At 41.8% G+C, this 21,989-nt stretch overlaps 1 protein-coding gene across 1 annotated transcript in view; it reads left to right on the plus strand.

Moving 5' to 3' along the window:
- LOC143291774 (uncharacterized) overlaps nucleotides 1-21,707 on the plus strand; it is a 22,242-nt gene extending 535 nt beyond the window's left edge. Inside the window, exons 3-9 of the mRNA XM_076601923.1 lie at nucleotides 2,289-2,386; nucleotides 4,234-4,296; nucleotides 5,501-5,626; nucleotides 7,002-7,134; nucleotides 13,296-13,396; nucleotides 14,147-14,326; nucleotides 16,411-21,707. Of these exons, the coding sequence (XP_076458038.1) occupies nucleotides 2,289-2,386; nucleotides 4,234-4,296; nucleotides 5,501-5,626; nucleotides 7,002-7,134; nucleotides 13,296-13,396; nucleotides 14,147-14,326; nucleotides 16,411-16,464 (755 nt within the window). The 3' untranslated portion in view covers nucleotides 16,465-21,707. The remainder of the gene's footprint in view (nucleotides 1-2,288; nucleotides 2,387-4,233; nucleotides 4,297-5,500; nucleotides 5,627-7,001; nucleotides 7,135-13,295; nucleotides 13,397-14,146; nucleotides 14,327-16,410) is intronic.
- The last annotated feature ends 282 nt before the right edge of the window (nucleotides 21,708-21,989 follow it).

Genomic DNA, 21,989 nt, shown 5'->3' on the forward strand with positions numbered 1-21,989 from the left:
CGCTACGTGAGGACAGTAAAAGAGATACTGGTATGCCACTTAGTCCATAACTGTGATGTCAACCATATCGGACTGAACGAATGAGAAGCGAAAGCGGAACTAAATTGGATAAATTCAAATTGTAATTTCCCGTAGTTCCAAACGATAAAAACTTTCTGTTTACATCCGTTATTTTACGGTTAGCAGTTCACTGGATTCTTCATACGGATCGTTGAATAGTAAACGATATCCCTGTATCAGTAAATGAATGTAACGCTTGCAAAGCGCGAGACACTCACATGAAGTTTGAGCAGAAGGCAGATCATACTTACCAAATTTCTTGTGCAAATTTCTTCATATTATGCTTTGCTGTGAGGGGATTCGACCAGCACTCTAATCTTCTCTCCTCAGCCCCTCCTCTCTCTCTCTCTCTCTTGGTCACAAAACACGGGATAGGGGTGGGTGTGATTCGAACTGCTGTTGTCAGAAGAAAGAGAAATTGGATGCCTACAGTCTTTCAGCCCTTTTAAGTCCTCTGCTTGTGCAGCCCCCCCAGCCTTTCATGTTTTGGCCTGGCTGCATCAACGGGAAGGGGTGCTTCACTTCAGGGACAAATTTATAACAACTGCTCAACTAATAGCTACTGGATTTCACCTCATGACTAAAATATAATTTTGACACAAATTGCTGAAGTCTCAAGATGCAACAGTTTACTTATAACTTTAAATTAAAAACAGGAATATTAAAATGTCAGCTTCTGTCAATGTTGAAAGTTGTGGGCTTTCTTCTTGATTGAAATGTCCGTCTAGAATGGTTGCTAATTTCATCTCCTTCACTTTCCCAACAGTGATCGGATGAATTACAAGTCAAATCATCATCATCTGGATCGAATTCGCTGCAGATGTCCTTCATAATTTCATTGAGAACTCACTGCGCAGTAAGCCTTTGACATTTTACCATATCGATGCAGAAAACCGGATAACAAGCACACTAATTGTTGGATTTTGGGGGTGAAACTTTGTGTGCCAGTGAGGAAGGAAATTTAGTTGGAGTTACTTCCCTTAACTAGCAGTTTGTTACATAATAATGAGCTGACGAACCGGTTTTAATGAACGGGGTTTTTTGTCCCTGTCATGGGGCCTCAGGCAGAGAACGGCGATCAGCCACACACGCCTCTCAGGCAGGTGCAGTGTGGAATGAGCTAGTATAGTACTGAAACTAACTAATAGTAGTAGTAGTTATGTCAGTCTGAAGAAAGAAGGAAACATAGAGGTTTAAAAAAAAAAAAAAAAGTATGTGGGCAGGTGTATTACTTTCTGAATTGCTGATAATATCAACTGAGTAACTCTGTTAGTATTGATATATTGGTAGATTACCTTCTGCCAAGTTCTGGATTAGTCATTAGCGACAGTATTAACATTGTCAGTATTATTATTATTATTATCATTATTTCAATATTTTTAGTTTTTATCACAAACTTTACGTTTACTTTCCCATTTTATATTTTCATCATCCTGTTTCCCACGATGAGCAAGGTAAAAAGATACCAGGTCACTAATAATGTAATATGAAAGAATGTATGACTTTTCCTTTTGCTTATAATTGGTCAGGTCTGAACAGTTTTAGAATATATGAGAAAAGCAGCATTGAAATTTGTTTTCTTCACTGAAAAGTAATGATGTTGTTAATTGATAATGTTAATGATGCTAGTTTTGGTTTTGGTTTTGCTTGATTTTGTGTGTGTGTGTGTGTGTGATTTATTTATTTATTTATTATTTTTTTTAAGAATTATACAAGTATTATTTTTTAAGATGAAAAAAAAAAAAAACACAGCAGGAAAATGGGTTTGGGTCCCTGGCAAAGTCCTGTAGCAAAATCCAGTTTGATTGTACAGCAATTTTTTTTTATATATACTGCAGACGGAAAAAAGAAAAACTGCATGCAGTGAGTGTTGCTACTCTGTGGTGACCCACTTTCCATGTTGCTAAGAATAGCCAGAAGTTCACATGGAGTTATCTACAGTGGCGAAAAATGACCCAATGAAATACAGAACAATTCTAGATAAGCATTTACTGTTCTTGTTGTTGACAGAAAGCAATACAAGACAAAAATATAAAACAGTGTTGTTTCAAGCTAACATTTCCCACAGTTGTGTTGACAAAAATTAATACAATACAAAATAGTACACTTTCAGATGAACATTCTCTGCAGTTGCATTGGCAGCAAATAACACCATACAAATTGCAATAAAAACAACAACAACAGTGCGCTATACAGTTCTTGATTAACATTCATAGTTGTCTTTTCAGAAATCTATCCAGACAGAACCATGGCGGGAAAGATGCCACCATCGTACCCGTACCCTGGTGGGCAGGGGCAGCCCCCCCCATATCAGCAGTACCCCGGGGTAAGATGGCCCTTGTACAGTGGACAGTTTGTTCAGTCGGGGGATTGTATACTGTACTGTTTACATTCCATACATCCTCAGGATTGTACACTGTACTGTTTACATTCCATACATCGTCAGGAACAGTCAGGATTGTACACTGTACTGTTTTGTGTTTACATTCCATACTTCATCAGGAACAGTCAGGATTGTACACTGTACTGTTTTGTGTTTACATTCCATACTTCGTCAGGAACAGTCAGGGTATTGTACACTGTACTGTTTACATTCCATACTTCGTCAGGAACAGTCAGGATTGTACACTGTACTGTTTACATTCCATACATCGTCAGGAACAGTCAGGATTGTACACTGTACTGTTTACATTCCATACATTGTCAGGAACAGTCAGGGGATTGTACACTGTACTGTTTACATTCCATACATCATCAGGAACAGTCAGGATTGTACACTGTACTCTTTACATTCCATACATCATCAGGAACAGTCAGGATTGTACACTGTACTGTTTACATTCCATACATCATCAGGAACAGTTTAGGATTGTACACTGTACTCTTTACATTCCATACATTGTCAGGAAATTTTGATGCTTTTAATGCTGTGTCAGAGGACAGTGGAGTGGTGGCCTAGTGGCAATGGGTCTGCCTAGGAAGCGAGGGGATCCCAAAGCAAAGGTTTGAACTGAGAGGATCAAAGGTTTGAACCGAGAGGATCCCAAAGCAAAGGTTTGAATTCCCCTTTTGCCAGTACTTTCTCCCCCTCCACTAGACTTTGTGGCAGTCTGGAAGGTAATTATTTGGATAACATGGTAGAATGAGGTCCCATGTGCAGCATGCACCTAGTGCACTTGAAACAACCCACAGCAACAGAAGAGTTGTCTCTGGCAACATTCTCCAGAAAGTGAGTATCAGTATCAGTTTCAGTAGCTCAAGGAGGCGTCACTGCGTTCGGACAAATCCATATACGCTACACCACATCTGCCAAGCAGATGCCTGACCAGCAGCGTAACCCAACGCGCTTAGTCAGGCCTTGAGAAAAAAAAAAAAAAAAAAAAATATATATATATATATATATAAGCGTACATACATAAATAATAGTTATGATGAAAAAAAAAAAAGATAGTAGTAATGAAAATAATGATAAAATAATAATAATAATAAATAAATAATTAAATAAATAAGACAACAATGATGACAAATAAGCAAATAAATATAAAACATGAAGACTCACATTCACACATACACCCACACATGCATAACAGTGAGTGCGTGCATACGTGCACCCATTTGTGTGTGTGTGTGTCTGTTGTTATCGTTTTGCGTTATACCCCATACCGTATTCTTGTTTTTTGGTGTTTTTTTTGCTGTTTCTATAAAAAGCCTTGAGCGTTGGAAGGTGCAGTATAAATTTGCATTATCCTTATTATTGATTGGTCCTTGTTGTTTCTATCTGTGTGTGTGAGGAGATGGTGGTATGATGAACACATAACCCTAAGTAGTGCCCGTACTAATAATGGAAATTTTCATGTGCCCTATCTAAAAATCATTTCATTCGTCATTCCTTCATGTATACAAGTTTACACCTGGAGACTGGCAAGCGAGACTCACTTTTGATGACTCCGTGTTTGTGAAGAGCTTGGAGCTTGGTTTCCAGCCGAGGACAGGTGCTATAAAGTATCCATATCATTCTCCGTTTTGTCTGTCTGTCTCGATCTCTCTCTCTCTCTCTTTGCTTCCCTCTGCCTCACTCTCTAAGTCTAATTTAGACTCCGCAGTCATCTTTTATCATCATACAATCTTTGTATGCTTATTTTTTTTATTTTATCAAAAACTTTTTTTTTTCAGACGTCAACCACAGTGGTGGTGCAGGGAGCTCCCCAGACGACAGTTGTTCACCAGAAACCGTCGGTCAGTTCTGACCCATGACCCCAGTGAGGGGGTCAAGGCTCAAACACTGTCCTTCTGCTTGCGGGAGAATGTTTCCTTTCTCTGGATTGAACGTTTGAATGTTCTTGTGGATTTCAGCAAAAGAGACTGAGGTCATGGAGTTTGCAAAATGGAAATTGTTGATTTAACTCACTCAGTACGGCCAGTCCTCTCTTCTCCTCTACACAGACCCCTCGGATGTCCAGTGGGTGTCTCAATGACCCAACCTTTAGCTTCCGTCGTCAGAATTGTGGTATTCTATGTCAACATTCACGTCTTCAGTATAAGAGCCTTCCGCTTGCAATATTTTGATGATGGTAATTGGGGTGAAATGCTGTTAACGTCGACTCTTTCGCCGTTAGTATGGAGAGAGTTAACAAGAGAAACAACTTATGATGTTAAGAGACAGTTTTGTGCAACTTTGTCTTTCAGTAGGCTTGATTAACTTTTTTTTCGTTTTCTTCTTTTTTTTTTCTGTTGATTTTATTTTGTTCTCTGTTGATTTAATTTTGTTCTTGGGGTTGTTTTAAGTCTCATTACAGAGAGTGTTCAGAGTGTGTGTGGAGTAGTAGTAATATCTACAGTTTATCTAGACTATAGTTTTAAATATCTTTGCACTTTAAGTGAATTATCTAAAAAAGATAAAAGAAGTTGGGAGTGTGGGGGAGATAGGAAGGTAGGAGTGGAGAGGAAAGAGTAGTATGTATACCACATATGTGTGTGTGTGTGAGAGAGAGAGAGAGGGTAAGTCATGTCAAGTCAGGATTTTATTTCATGATGATAAATTGAATAAGCAACAATTGCTTTTTTTACATCAAGCCAGGGTAAGTGTGTGTATGTGTGTTTTCCATTTTAAGAAAATGTTGATGTTTGATATCAGACAATGAAATTGAAAATGACTGGAAGAAGTTTTGTTCGATAGACCAAAAAAAGCAGAAAAAAAAGAAAAGATTATGCCATGACAATGAGAATGTGTATGTGCATGCATCTGTGTGAATCAGAATGTCCATAAAGCGCATAGTGCTTTCAAGAATGTGTGCTGTAGCAAAATTTCTTGATTAAAAAAAAGAGTGTATGTCCAAAATGTGTGTGTTTATGCATGTTTGTGTTTACGTTTTTTTCTGTGTGTTTGTGTGGGCGTGTATGTGTGCATGCATTCATGCATGTGTTGACGTGTGCTGTGCAGAGAGGGTTCTTTGGGTCCCTGATGAAGGACCTCAACTCTGTGGGCAACCAGATAGGCAAAGAGATTGATTACCTTGGCAACAAGATCAACGATGCTGTCGACACCAACGCTTCCAACCCTTTACTGGTCAGTCACCTTGTGGCATGTTTTGTTGTAGTTTTACCACCCCCGAAAACGGAGTATGGCTGCCTACATGGCGGGGTAAAAACAGTCAGACATGTAAAAGCCCACTCATGAAGATACGAGCAAACTTGGGAGTTGCAGCTCACGAACGAAGAAGTTTTGTTTTGTTTTAGTTTTTTTGTTGTTGTTTTTTAAGCAAAAACTAAAATCTGCTATGATTGATAATACTTTCGTAGTCCTTCACAACAATATGTAGTGAGAATTACAGACAGATGCTTAAAAACAGACAACTGCGACATGTCTGGAGTCAAAAGTGGACATGTACAATCCTTTATTTTTTTATTTTTTTTAGCAAACACATTTTGAGAAAAAGATGGAAAATACATAAAGGAGAGAATCAGTGATGAATGATCAGCTGTTGAAAGTCAGATTCACCCCCAAAAACGGAGTATGGCTGCCTAAATGGCAGGGGTCTGGGGAGGGTGGCGGGGCGGGGGGGGGTGGGGCGTGGGGGGTAAAAACGGTCATACACGTAAAAGCCCTCTTGAGTGCATATGAGTGAGTGACCATGAGAATTGCAGCCCACGAATGAAGAAGAAGGCGACAACGTTACCGAGTGGTGGCAGTCTCTACTCTGGGGAAGATGCTCACTCAGTCTGGCTCAGCAACTAAGCCATTATTGTTGTTAGTAGGGCGCTTAGTAGGTGGTGTCCTGAGCACGTTAGATTAGAACAGGCACTACTAAACACCACTCAAGTGACTCAGCAGCAGTGCAGGGTCTCCTTTGGTGTGTGGCTTCCTGGCGACCTAGCATTGATAGTTCCTTGTGGACTGCCAGTGCTGGGTACTGAGACAGATGAACCTGGGTGTAGCTGTGTGTGGGAGGGTGGGGGTGGAGGGGGGGGGGGTGGAGGGGGGGGGACTCAGAATGAGCAGTGTGGGAATAATTCTACTGAAACGGTGCAGGTGATGGGGCAGAAAAAAAAAAAAAAAGCTGTAAGACCAGCCACTGTGGCAAAGTGGTTAGCGTCACAGACTGATGGCTGAGAGAACGTGGGTTCGAACCTCAGCGGAGGTGGGGTTTTAGGCCCGCGGCTGGCTCCTACCGAGAGTTGAGTGTGCTAAGGATTTATTGGGAAGACTGGGGCCACACAGTCGAGAATCGTCCACTTCATGGACGCGTCTTTGGGCGTGTTGCTCAATTTTCCTAACCAACACTACCATTGTCTGTATCTCTCGGGCCTGGTTGATGCTGGGATATCATTATGATAGGAAACGTAGAGTACAGCCTTGTCATGTTGTCTCAAACCTACGTGGACCTCCATAGCGGTATCGTCATCTTCCTCCTCCTCCTCCTTCATTATCACTGGGTGTGCAGGCGATGCTGCAGACGGGCAACGTGGTACAGCTGGTGTCCAGGGCGTCAGGCCGCGCCCTGCAGATTCTGATGGGGCCCAGCGGTCAGCTGATGGTGGATGGGAATGGACCCGTGGGGCCCGGTGCCTTCAACAGTGAGGAGGGGGAGCTCAAGGGGGGTGTGGGTGAAGGGGAGAGGAGGAGGGTGTGTGTGTGTGTGTTGGGGAGGTGGGGGGGATGGGGGAGGGAGGGGATGATGTTTGTGTGTGTGTGTGTGTGTGGGTGGTGAGGTGGGGTTTGTGGATATGGGGTTGTGGGGATTGGGGTGGGTGTGTCAGTCTGTGAGAGTGGGTGTGAACGTGTGTATGTGGGTGTATGTCTGCAAGTTTGTATGTGTTTGAGAGAGAGAAAGAGAGTGTGCGTGTGTGTGTGAGTTTGTGAAAGTTTGTGAATCTGTGTGTCTGTCAGTGTGTTATTGTAGGTTATTGTAAGTGTGCATACTGACGGAATCGTTTGGGATTCAGGACAAAAGTTTTAATGTGTATTAATTCGCACACTGCTGTGTGTGTGTGTGTGTGTGTGTGTGTGTGTGCTGTATATGATATAGCTTCCTTTTCTCCCCCCAGATACTAGCACCCTGACCACTGAGAGGGGGAGAAGGAAATCGGCTGTGTATTATGTGCATGGTTTGACCCGCTGACTGGTGTTTTGAAATGGAGGCGGCAAGGCAGAATGGGTCAGGCGTTGGTCCTGTGGTCAAGTGGTCACCAGTGATCAGGGTTTCAGGCCCTGTTTCGGCATGGTGTTGTGTCCCTTGGGAAAGGGACTTTACTCCGATTTTCCTCACTCCACCCAGGTGTGAACGGGTAGCTGACTTGCGTTAGGGGAGCGTTAAAACTGTGGAAGGATAGGATTGGGTCGTGTCTTCCGATGCTGAGCCCTAGACATGGTGGATGCGAAATCACCGCCCTGATGGTCGTGGAGGGCATTGGGACCTTTAAGCTTTAACTCTTTCACTGCCATTGGCCACCTTAGTTGACTAGACAATGCACTACCATAGTCGACATCCAGGGTTTATGTTGATAAGACCGTTTTTCACATGGTAACAAAGCTTGACAGCTGCATCATGTTGGTAAGACCGTTTTTCACATGGTAACAGAGCTTGACAGCTGCATCATGTTGGTAAGACCGTTTTTCACATTGTAACAAAGCTTGACAGCTGCATCATGTTGATAAGACTGTTTTTCACATTGTAACAGAGCTTGACAGCTGCATCATGTTGATAAGACCGTTTTTCACATGGTAACAAAGCTTGACAGCTGCATCCAGGGATCGCGTTAACGCATGTTTTTCGCGTATTTGACGCATTTTGATTTTCGCTGACGCATTTTCACAGCGCTCACGCGTAACACTTACGCAAAACAACTTTTTCTCCAAGCCGTATCAATGCAACTTTAGGACTGACTTGGCAGCTAGGTTTCCGATATTGAATCAGACGGTACAAGACAAAGTGTCTGTGCATGCGGAGCACTGCGAGATGCCTACGTGCTACAGCCAATTAACAGAGTACCCCACGGGTGTTCAGTGCTGGCACTTTAGTTGGCCCAGCGAAAGTTCATGAACCCAGGAAGTAGGGCATGGATATAAACAAACGTGGCTGACAAACAGGCCGTGCCAGCGGCACTCGCTGTACGCTTGTTCAGCGGTAAATCTGCTTTGTTTCTTTCGCGCATCATCTTCCCGGATGGATTGGAAATAACGACAAAAGAAGTGGGTTTCTACAAAGAATGCAAAATGAGCTTTCTATTGACTCCAAACACAATATATTTTCTTACATAGCAATTGTTGCGGCAACGGTTGAAACATACATGAAGAAAGAGAAGAGAAGGTCAAGCAGAAACATTATCGCAAAAATCGTAAAATTTAAATCCCTCTCTAAGAAAACATACGCTTATTACAATGAAATCGTAAAAATCACCAGAACATTTAGCGGGTCCATGTCACTGCGTCGACAGCAAACAAATAATAAAGAACGGGGGGGAAAAAACTAGTGCACATACGATGCAAGGTTTACGCGTTAAAAGTGTGTGTGTGTGTGCGTCTCTCTCTGTCTCTGTCTGTCTGTCTCTGTCTCAGTGTCTGTCTCTCTCTCTCCCTGCCCCCCCCCCCCCTCTCTCTCTCTCCTCTCTTTCCGAAAGAGTCGTGTGCACGTGTGTGTGTATGTGTGTGACCGTGCCGATATTGTAATTGTATTCTGAAAAATGTTTTACCGATCCTAAAATGTGTATGAGCTGTCGACGCAATGAGCTGCTGACGCAATGAGCTGTCGACGCAATGAGCTGTTGACGCAATGAGCTGTCGACTTTACGGGTACCTCCCCATTTAGCATGCCTGCATGCAGATCAGCCCACCCTTTTGAGTTGTAGATTTTTTCTTGTCAGCACAAGTGTTTAAATGAACACACTGTAGCATGGTGAGTGCAAGCAGCAGGGGCATGGAGAGCAGGGTGAGTGTAATCTCTGCAGGAAATGTGTGGATGGTGTGGAAGCGTGAGAAAAGTGGGGCAGGGGCTGCGGGGCCAAGTGAAACAAAGAAGGCAGTGCCCAGGTGGGGCCAGAAATGTCAATGCAGAGTGTGGTGGGAAAGTCTGGCATTAAAAAAAAGTTTGACCCCAGATGCTAGACGCTGCTCGGAAACTAAAGAGGTGGATTTTGTGCTCGGCTGAGCAGCCGTGACCCGCGCACACAACACTGCTTAGCTGACGAGTTTTGGAACAGAGTGGCGTCATTACAGGGCGTGACCCTGTAGCGGGAAAGTTAAGCCTTGTTTGACTGCTGAACGTTACTCGGCTAGCTCAGGCCCAAGCGTTTTTTTTTGTTTTCCACTCAGTCACGGAATCGACTCAATATGCAGCGCAAGTTGTCATCGTTTTTTTCGTCTAGTCGTGAAACTATTGCTCCAGAGCAATCTCCGGCTGCTGCTTCTGAGCAGCTTGCGACTTCAACATCGTCGGCTCCAACATTGTCGTCAGAAACGACCACTTTACCAGCTAAAAAGCCACGGTTGGAAGTTCACAAAAGATGGAATGTTCTGTGGAAAAGAGATTTTCCATGGCTGTCGGACTCTTCTGCTGATATGGGACAGTTGTTTTGTGACTTGTGCATCAAGGCTGGTGAAAGCAATGCCTTCACGAAAGGATGTACTGACATGCAAAAGTCTGCTCTTGTGAGACATCAAAAAACAAAGGATCATGTGAGAGCTGAGAGTTTGGTTGCTTCACGAAAGTTGATGAAACAACAGGTAGACAGGGCTGCTACTGAGAGTGTGACAAAACAAACTGCCATGATTAGATCTGCATACTGGCTGGCAAAAGAAATGGTACCCAATGTCAAGTTTACATCATTGTTAGAACTGCAGAAAGCAAATGGATGTTCACAGCTAGAGGGAGATTGCTACTCCCACCACTCTGCAGTGTCAGAAATGCAAGACTGCATCGCAACAGCCATGGAAACACAGGCACTGTCTGACGTGCACAACAGTCCTTTTGTTGGTGTCATCATTGACGAGACAGTAAATGTAACAGTAAATAAAAAGCTGATCATTTTTCTGCGCTACACAAAGAACGGGGAGGCACACACTACTTTTTGTGGCAACTACACTGTTTCAGCTGGAGATGCGGAGACTGTGTTCAATAAAGTGTCTCAAGTGCTGAACCAGAAGGGCATCGACACTGTGAAAGTGATAGGGCTAGGTTCAGACGGGGCAAGCGTCATGTTCGGGAAAAACAGTGGTGTTGGTGTACGTCTCCAACAGATCTGTCCTCATCTCGTTCACGTGCACTGTGCTGCACACCGTGTGGCACTGGTGGCTTCCAACGCAGCTAGGGACACACCAAAGGTTGCAGACTGTCGCCGAGTTTTGAACAGTGTCCATTTTTATTTTAAGAATTCTGCTGTTCGTTATGAACGCCTGCGAGAACTTCATCGTGCTTTTGATGATTCAGACTTCGTGAGTTTGAAAGAACCTTGTTCAGTTCGATGGGTGAGTTTCACCAAAGCCCTTGAAAGTGTGTATGCCAACTGGGAGGTGCTGGTGATTGTGCTGGAACAGGATGGACGTAAGAACCCAGCTGCAGAAGGCATTGCACGACAGCTGAGGGCCTACTGGTTTGTGGCGACCATGCACATGCTTCTGGACATTCTGCCTGTGATAGACAGACTAAACAAGTGTTTCCAGGAGGAAAACGTCAACCTGTCTGTCATCAAGCCAAGAGTGGCAAGCACACGACAGAGACTAGCTGATTTTCTGCACACTGTTGGACCAACGGAACAGGAGTTTACTGGAGTACACAACAGCTACAAAGGACAGGATTTGTTGCATTGTGATGCAGTGCGTGTGAGATCATACACCACCATGAGGGAGGCGTTTCTGCAAAGTTTGATTCAGAATTTGGAAAACCGGTTCCCCACAGCCGATCTGGACATCCTAACAGCCCTCGGAGCCATTTTTGATGTTCGAATGTATCCAGCACGCAACCTGCAACAGCATGCCACAGATGCACTGGACACAGTGATTGATCGTTTTGCCGCTGATGGAGGGGACAATGTACTAATTGAACGGGACAGAGCGCTGCGCGATTTCCCTGAATTCAAGTACACACTACAGGCACACAACCCAGACAGTTTCGAGAAAGCCTGCAAAGTCGTCATCATGGATTATGACGCAACATATCCTGATTTTGCTGTGCTGGCGAACATTGCATTGACAGTCCCTGTCAGCTCTGTTCCTTGTGAGAGAGGTTTCAGCTGGCAAAATATGATCAAAACTGCTGACCGATCAAGACTGACAGATGCGCATGTGGACACGCTGTTGCGCATTGCAATGGAAGGTCCAGCATTGAGCCAGTGCAACGAACTGATTGTCAGGGCTTGCGGTGAATTTCAGCGCCGACGTGAGCGGCGAAAATAGGTGAGTAAACCTTTGATTTAGTGTCATAGGTCTGACGCAATTCCGACTCTAACTTACGCGTTTTTTTGCCGACTTTGCGTAAGCTGCACGCGTTTTGAAAAAGTCTAGCGCGATCCCTGTGCATCATGTTGATAAGACCATTTTTCACATGGTAACAAAGCTTGACAGCTGCAGGCAGTTTCCCCTGCTTACATTAACAGTGACTAACCTTTGCTCCCTGACCCAGTTTGAAGTGAACAAGTCCGTTGTGTTGTTTTGACATGAAACATGAACGGAAGCCTGTGACTGAGAGTGTTGTATGTAAAATGTTTGGCACTGGGGAGTGATTTTCACACAGAAAGTTGGTGGTGAAGGAGTTAACTCATCACTGACGAAAGGCCCCAGTGGAGGCCTTCGATAGTTTTGAATGTTTGGAGTGGCACAGACGGGCGCAATAGCCGAGTGGTTAAAGCGTTGGATTTTCAGTCTGAGGGACCTGGGTTCAAATCACGGTGACGGCGCCTGGTGGGTAAAGGGTGGAGATTTTTACGATCCCCCAGGTCAACACATGTGCAGACCTGCTAGTGCCTGAACCCCCTTCGTGTGTAAACGCATGCAGAAGATCAAATACGCACGTTAAAGATCCTGTAATCCATGTCAGCGTTCGGTGGGTTGTGGAAGCAAGAACATACCCAGCATGCACACCCCTGAAAGCGGAACATGACTGCCTACATGGCGGGATAAAAACGGTCATGCACGTAAAAGCCCACTTGTGTACATGCGAGTGAACGTGGGAGTTGCAGCCCACGAACGCAGAAGGAGGAGTGGCACCTAATTTTCATAATGACATGAGCTAAGAATATCTTAACTGACCTTTCCACTCTTGACTGCGACCACTAAATGCAGCATGTGTTGCTGTGCTCACGAGCAGGTGAGTTATTTTTACTGTGACTGGTTCAAGTGAACAATGCGTGTCAACAATGGCGTCTGACCCAGTTTCGTCCCAGTCACAAGGTAGACAACAGAATTAGACGAAGGGGCAAAATAATGTTCTGAATTTAATCTGTTTCAAACTCTTTGTGCTTTCATGGATTCATTTACAAGTCATCAGTGTGTGCAAATTTCGAACAAAAAAATATGAATACTTTCATCTTCTCAATGCATGGCATGAGAAGGGAGGAATTTTTATTTATATTTTGTCCTCAATTGACTCATTATCTTACTGATCAGTTTTTGAAGTTTTCAGTTCATAAGTGTTAACATTTATTTTTTTGGCATGTTTATTTCTTACCCATACAAATGGGTTGGGGCAAGTCAGGGGAGCTAACCAGCAGTACTCAGTGAGTTAACGTGTCTTGTCCCCTGACAGCTGCGTGGACGGTGGTGAACGAGGGAATGAACCAGGTGCGACTGCACAACAACAACAACTACCTGACCGTGGTCGGTGGTCACACCACCCTCGTCAACATGGTCAGTGTACTGTACTGTCAATTTGCTGGTGGTGGTGTTATTGGTTGTGTGATGATGATCATGGTGATTATTGTTATTATTATTGTTGTTGTTAGTGTTATAATTGTTACTAGTATTATAGTTATTGTTGTTGTACTTATTTTTATATAATTATTATTATTGTTATTATTATTTTTAGTGTTCTAATGATAGTAATCATTATTATTATTATAGTTGTTGTTATAATGGATACTTATATAATGTATATCTACAGACAGAGACCAAACTCAAAGCACGGTACAGTACTGTAAGTACAATACTATACAGTGCAGTCCAATACATTCAGTACAGTATGATACAGTACAGTACAATGTAAAACAATACACGTAATGATAATACAGTAGTGAATAATGGGAAGAGCAGCTCTTCTTTAACACAGAGAAATCTTTTGTGTCAAAAGAATAGTACACTACAAGTACTGTTATATCTGTTCATACGTATATTATTCATACCTATCCATATTAATGTTATTCATATCTGCAGTTTGTAGTATTGTATTTGTGTATATAGATTTTTGTTTTCAAATTCTCTGTTCTCATGTGCTCTACTGTAGTATAATGTTGTGTATTGCTTCATTTGAGGTGCTTAGAGCCCATTATATCGGAGTTTGCACCTAATAAAAAAGAAATACGATAGGTTATTATTATTATTATTACTATCATTATCATAACTGGCTGTGTGTCACTGACTGGATGTGTGTGTGTGTGACAGCCGCCGGGATCGATGCACGGCGTGGACACCAAGTGGCAGGTGAGCGTGATGCAGAACTTCTTGGTGCTGGAGTCACTCAAAGAGAGAGGGCGCCACATGGGTATCCTGCACAACGGTCAGCTCAAACCCGCCCTCGCCTGTGGCCGGGAGCAACACGCCCAGTTTGGCCTGCAGCTTCTGGTCAGTCCCTGTCCGCCTTGTTTGTGGCTTAATTGATTTAATTTCAACCCCTCTGGTGCCTGAACGGCCTGATATAGCTTGCTGGAAGTGCCCTATTCAGTCCGTGACCCGCCCAGTATAGCCTGCTGAACATTGTACTACTTACTGTCACTTTCACTTTAAGCAGTCCCATAATGCATCAAGTTTTTTTTTTGTTTTTTTCGCTGCCCCATCATCTGCACGGTTTCAGCGGCATTACTCCCACGCCGCTCATTCCGAGTTCCCCATACGTGGCCACACCCTATTCCATCTGTCGCAGTCCCAGTTCCGGCAGTCCACAGGGAAAGTTGTATCGATGTTGGGTCACCAGAAGGCCACACACCAGAGGGGACCATGCGCTGCTGCTGAGTCACTTTGGTGGTGTTCGGTAGTTCCTGTTCTGATTTAACAACCTACTTAGGATATCACTTACAAAGCCCCCTACTGACGACAATAATGGCTTTGTCAGACTGAGTGAGCATCTCCCCCAGAGTGGCTTCTGTCAGTCCTTACCAGATGTGTTCATGGCTTAATTGATTGAATTAAAACCCTTCATGGCTAATTGATTGAATTTGACGGGTGCAATAGCCGAGTGGTTAAAGCGTTGGACTGCCAATCTGAGGGTCCCGGGTTCGAATCACGGTGACGGCGCCTGGTGGGTGAAGGGTGGAGATTTTTATGATCTCCCAGGTCAACATATGTGCAGACCTGCTAGTGCCTGAACCCCCTTCGTGTGTATATGCAAGCAGAAGAACAAATACGCACGTTAAAGATCCTGTAATCCATGTCAGTGTTCAGTGGGTTATGGAAACAAGAACATACCCAGCATGCACAGCCCCGAAAACGGAGTATGGCTGCCTACATGGCGGGGTAAAAATGGTCATACACGTAAAAGCCCACTCGTGTGCATACGAGTGAACATGGGAGTTGCAGCCCACGAACGCAGAAGAAGAAGACTGAATTAAAACCCTTCAGTCCCCAGAACAGCCTGATATGGCTCACTGGAATTGCCCTCTTCAGTCCCTGACCTGCCCAGTATGGCCGGCTAAACTTGGTACTGTTTACTGACACTTTCTCTTTGAGCTGTCCCAGAATGCACCAGGAGAGGAAGTTCATCAGTCACTTCCTTCCATTGCCATCGTTTGATGTTTGAAGTGTGTGAATTGGCTGTGAATGTTTTAGAATTGTTATTTTTATCACAAAAATGGTTGAAAGTGATTTGTTTAGACGTGGCTACAGCGATGGGCAGCTGTTTTGATGAGGACTCTATATTTTGAGTGGAGTATTCAAAGGATGAAACCATGAGCATGCACACACACACACACACACACACACACACACACACACACACACACACACACAACCAGATAACTCAGTTTTCATAATTTTCTAAGCAAACATGCCTTGAGATTTTACAGAAACATGTTAGAATTTTTAAAAGATTTTCGTCATTCTTCATGATTGAAGTATTCCCAGTTTTGCTTAAATGTAAAACTGCAACATTGTGTGCATATTATTAGCTGCCATCTGCACCAAAGTAAACAAAGCCATATTTTATTTTAGGATTTGATTATTAGTATGAGTACAGCACTGAGTTACTTCCCTTCACACAGGATTTAAAAGTTCTCTTGGGATTTTCCTGTCAGATTGGTGGGGTGGCATTCACATCTTTGTTCAGAACACATGCCGTACATGCACACATAAACAGCAAGGCAACAAGGAGCATGTATTGTGCTCACGCATGTGTGGTATGTTATTTTTCCTTTGGTTTTCTTTGAAGGCTTGTAAAATTTTCGGATCAGTGCACAGATTCGCTTCATTCAGATGTGTGTGTAAACTGAATGAGTCAAAACATGAATCCTGTTTGTGGGTGAAAGTCTGTCTTTGTTGGTAGATGTTTTGGGTGCTGTATTTTTACAGGATTAGACAGGTGTGTGTACTTTCAGCTTATTGGATTATTTTGAAACAGAACTGACTGTAATTGTTTTATTTCTTTTTGTTGTCATTTATCAATCTGTTTTTTTCTTTTTACTGATGCTGATTTTATGGAAATGTTTTTATTTCAGTCTTCACCGTACCCACAAGGCGCAACAGCCCAGGTCACCGTTGTGAAAAAATAACCTTTGACCTGTGACCCGGACACACGTCTGGCTTCCATGAGGCTCGTCAGAGGCACACGTGTGACCTTTGACACCAGTGGTTACTTTGAGACGAATATGGCTGCAACTCTGTGATGGTTGGATTGGAAATTGGGAAGAGAACGTTTGTGATTTTATGGAATGTGTTAGATTCTTTCACGTTTCTGTGTAGCTTTGTTGAAATGTAATATATTGATTGTCATGCTGTTCATTTTTTCCCCACCTTTATATATTTTCATGTCACACTAATGTTTCTAAACAAGGGTACAGGGTTATCAGAATGTAATAAGCAATATATTATTATTCATCTTTCCCCCCCCCCTGCCTTTGTATATTTTCTCATTACATTAGTGTTTGTACACAAAGGGGGTTTTGGTTATCAAAATGTAATATGCAGGTGTTTTTTTGTGTTTTTTTTAATTCATCTTTTCCCCTCTGTATATTTTCTTGTCACATTAGTGTTTGTACGCAAGGGTAGGGTTATCAAAATGTGATATGTAATATATCTTTAAATTCATTATTATGTTGTTTATTTCTACTCCCCTGTCTTTCTATATTTTCTTGTTACATTAGAGTTTGTACACAAGGTTAGGGAAATGCAAGTGTAATGATTATGTGATGTATTAGTTATTATATTGTTAATTTTTATTGATTAGAAAATGTAATTAAAGAAGAAAAAAGATAGACTGACAGTTACGGAATTTTTTTTTTTAACTCTCAGGCAAGAAACTGACAATCATTGAAGTATTTGATTTTTTGTTTTTATACAATCCATGAAGAAGCGAAAAACAGTATTTGTCTGGGTTTTGTTATCAAATAGTTATACACACTCGTCAACAACATCAAAACACAAAATATCAAAACACACACACCGACAGTTTTTTTTATGTTATACATGGAGTAAGGGAACTAACTCCTACAGTATTTTGGGATGAGTCTGCACGAAGTTGGGATGAAAAACAGTACATTCTCTGTGGGTATTTTGCATCAGTATGGCGTGGAAACATGCTGAGGCTTTAAATTCTCCAGGATTGAATGGGTTAATTGCTTCTTTACTTAGCCAGGGCAGGTAGAGATTTTGGGGGCAGGTAGATTTTTCTGTTACCAACTTGTCCTCGGGAGGAGCTGAAGAATGAGCAGGGAGGTTGTAGCCCTGCGTGTGAACCTTGCATCGTGGCGGTTGTTGATGGTGACTGATGCTGATGAATGCTGCTTTTTGCTGGTTGTTGGTGGTGACTAATGCTGATCAGTGCTGCTTTTTGCTGGGCACTTTTTCGCTTTCTGCTTGACTGGCTGCCTTCTCATTGTTTGGTTTTCTCTCTCTTTCAGGTTATTTGTTTTATACAGTTGTTTATTTTTCTCCTGGTTTTTTGTTGATGTTGGAATTCTTTATAATTATTCTGTGCTGGCTTTTACTGAGACATTTTCTTTGTTGATAATATGATATTGATTTCTCAGTGTTTTTTTTTTTTTTCCAATCTGAAATGCTTTGTTGTGCAATGGTAATGAACAGTTTTGAAGTTCTACAGGGAGTGTTTTTCAAAGAAATGGGTGTTTTTTTGTGTGATAAATTCATTACATGGTGCTTCATTGTTACCACTGTAACATTGTGCTAAGCCGTTTGATTTCTTTCTTTCTTTCTTTGTTGACTTTGTTGGTGAAAGAGAGTTCTATAAAGGCTGATTTACTGTTGTTTTTCTTTCTTTATAAACAGACTGTTGTAAAACGCTTAAATTTATTATTGTCATTTTCTTTAATAATACTAAATAGTTCTTGTGACTTCTGAATGAAAAAAGAAAGAAAAGAAAAGTTGTGTTACTGCTTATCCCAACAGTGTTTTCTTACAGACTACAGAGATATTTCAAACCAAAAGACATAGGATGAAATGAGAATCAGACGACTGGTCATTAATGACTTGGGACGATGACTCGAACTAGGAGGCAAGATTGCACTGGCTCTTAGTGCCGCATCCTTGGGGGCAGCTTGGCCTTTGGGGACCATCCCAACACGGACTGTCCTGGAGTCTTCTAGGCTGAATGGGTAGGGGTGTAACGTGGGGAAGATAGTGATGGGTGTTGTGGCAGAATGGTTAGAATGCTGGATTCTCACCTGAGTTTACTGACTGTGATCCATGCTGGGTTAACAGTAGGGATTTTTCTGATTCTCCCAGGGGAAAAAATGTGTTGACCTTTTTGTGCCTGAACCCCTTCATGTGTACACTCATGCTGAAGATAAGATATTCAAGTTTAAGATTGAACATGCCCAGCATGCACACCTCCGAAAATGGAGCATGGCTGCCTAAATAGTGGGATAAAAATGGTCACACACACATAAAAGTCCACTCATACATACAAAATAAGGGGGGAGTTGCAGCCCATGCATGAAGAAGGGCAAGATGCTCTCCACTGTGATCACATTTCAGCCCAGATAGCTGGGACAGCAGTTGCCTCCTCTACCATTCTGATGATCATAGTCAGAAATGACCATCAGACATTGATAATTTAAACCCTTTTTTGTTGTTCAGCTGTGGTGAGTTTGGATTCAGTCAGTACCTCATGTGGGCAGGCCTCAGGTTTATCTGTTCAGCGTGCCTGAGATCACACACACTGACTGTGCATGAAACTTTGTACTTGATTATGTCTGCTTACTTTTTAGAGTCCAGTCACCTGAAACGTGAGTGCCGCGCCTGCGATTCATTGAGGGTTGCAGTATTTGTATTGATCAGTTTGATAAGTGTCTCTGTCATCTTCAGCCTTGTCTTTCAAATTTTGATTCGTATTAAAAAAGAAAAAAAGTAATTGGTAAGGGAAATTGTGCTTTATTCTCTTGTCTGTCTACAACAGTACTTCTCTGCACTGCGCATGTTTGTTCCTGTTTTCCATGGTACATCTGCATTGTCCTGGTAAGTTGTGTGATTCTCTCTGATTACCATGGTACCTTGTCATGGTAAGTTGTGATTCTCTTTGTTTACAAAGGTACATCTGTATTGTCATAGTAAATTGTGATTCTCTCTGATTACCTTGGTACCTTTGTCTTGGCATGGTAAATTGTCATTCGGATGAGACGATAAACCGAGGTCCCGTGTGCAGCATGCATTTAGCGCACGTAAAAGAACCCACGGCAACAAAAGGGTTGTTCCTGGCAAAATTCTGTAGAAAAATCCACTTCGATAGGAAAAACAAATAAAACTACATGCAGGAAAAAGTACAAAAAAATGGGTGGTGCTGTAGTGTAGTGACGCGCTCTCCCTGGGGAGAGCAGCCCGAATTCCACACAGAGAAATCTGATGTGATAAAAAGAAATACAAATACAAATTGTGATTCTCTTTGTTTACCACGGTACATCTGTATTGTCATGGTAAATTGTGATTCTCTGTTTACTGTGGTACATCTGCATTGTCATGGTAAATTGTGTATTGTTCTCTCGATCTGATTACATTATGCATGATTCTGCATCTTTTCCATGGTACCTATATTGTCCTGGTAAATTGTTCATGATTATCCTATTTACCCATGGTATTCCTGAAGCTGAATTATTGTCCAGGTAAATGGTCGGTCATTTTTCAGTCAGTCAGATTTTGCCTCAGTTCCTGTACATTGTTGTGGTTTGAGAACTGTTGGACAAAAGAAAACCTTAACTTCTTGGAAAATTTAGTTTTGCCCCTTTTTTCACCACTGTATACTGTTTTACTTTTTGTCTCTTTGACATTGAATTTATCTGATGACTTGAATTCTTTGTATTTCACATGTTTTTTCATAGACAGCTGAATTCTAGTGAAGTCTTTTTGTCAGTTTTGCATATATTTATTTTATGATTTTTTATATACATCCTGCAAGCTTTGTTTTCCCCTCAAGTGTGTAATATGAAAGCTTGTATTAAAGTCTTTTTCATGACACATGCGATCATATGAAAAATACACAGTCACTTAACTTTGTAGCTTTTTTTTAGGTGCAATAGGAATTGACAACATGCACATGGTGCTGAAAATTGTTTCATGAACTGTTTTGTTTGTTTTTTCTTAATTTTCTCATCATGAAACTGAATCTGATAGTGAAGCATCAGTTGAACTGCCTGCCTTCTGTTCTCAAGGCAGAAAAAGGCGTTTTTGGTATAGTTGTTTAGGTCAAGAGGGCATCTGTTGTATAATTAGTAATGCGACATTTTCTGTGAAAGAATCGATCAGTATTCTGCAGCCAGAGTGGAACTCGACAATTGTGCCAGTAAAAATGTCACCAGTAATTTTGGGTACTGCTTTGAATTCTGTCAGTGATGGAATTTGTTGCAGGTGGGGATTAAAAAAAAATTTTGTTGGGTTTTTTTTTTAGTCATTGTCAGACATGAGGAGCAAACTTGCAAATAACTGGGAAATGAAATGTGGATAATTTTACTGCAGTCCTTTCCTCTCGACCACAGTACTTTTCAACCATTTTAATCTTTCTTCCTGAGCACAAAGTTGTTTAGTTGAAGTTTTAAAAACAGTTCACATTTTTGCTGGTGTTGTTTTGAAGTTGTATACATGTGCTTGAAAAATAATTCTGCTTAATGTGATCCTGGTTAATTGAAAAAAAAAAAAAAAGCTCTGCATGTGAGCTTGCAAGGATTATTCCATTAAGCTCGAAGAATTATTACAAAATACCTCAATTCGATAGGACTCGTTTCTGGATCTTGTTTCAAGATCTCCCCACATTTTGTGCTGGAATGTACAGATGATTTCTTTAAAAAAAAAATTTTTTCATATTCAAATTTAACATTTTTTCCTGTGCCTATTGTACTTGCAGTGGTCCAAATTCAAGCAACCTGCCCCCCCTTCCATTCCCGTCAGAAAATGTTACCTTGTGGTACGTTTTTGGATTACATTTTATACAGGTGCACAAAAGACAAAATTATTACGAAAAACCTCATTTCTCGGTTAATTTTTTTTGTTGATGTTTAGCATTTGGTCACTGTGGTTTTGAGATAAAAGAAAAAAAAAGTTAAAATTTCTGACTTTTCTGTTGCAGTTCTGATTAAGCAATCATGTTTATAGTTCTGAAATGAATGCATCATGTTGAATTATGTTATTAATGTGATATTGGTGTGTTGCTTCATCTTTCTATAAATCTTTAGAAGCTGATTTGCTTTAGAAGGCTTGTATACTATTGTTTTGATGATTTAAACATGAAAACCCATAAGGTTGAAAATAATCAGATTGCATGTCATGTGTGCTTGACAACAGAAGCACATTACGTTGTTTTTGTGTGGTTTGGAATCGTTTGTGTCTTAACATATGAACGTCAGTGATCGAACTGCTCCATGGAGGGACAGAGAAATGCATACATTGTGTGTGATAGGACAGTAAAACCTCTCAGTTTTTCTCTCCACATACACCGATACCTCTTGGGACAGTCAGTCCCCCCCCACCTCCCAGAGGATTATGTCCAGAGGGCGAGTGGCCCAGCCTATAGCTTTCTTAGAAATGCGGCATTCTTTGTATTCACCACCACTTCATTGTGAGAATCTTCCGCTAA

Source organism: Babylonia areolata, chromosome 17 (assembly GCF_041734735.1).
Source record: "Babylonia areolata isolate BAREFJ2019XMU chromosome 17, ASM4173473v1, whole genome shotgun sequence".
Lineage (NCBI taxonomy): Eukaryota > Metazoa > Mollusca > Gastropoda > Neogastropoda > Buccinidae > Babylonia > Babylonia areolata.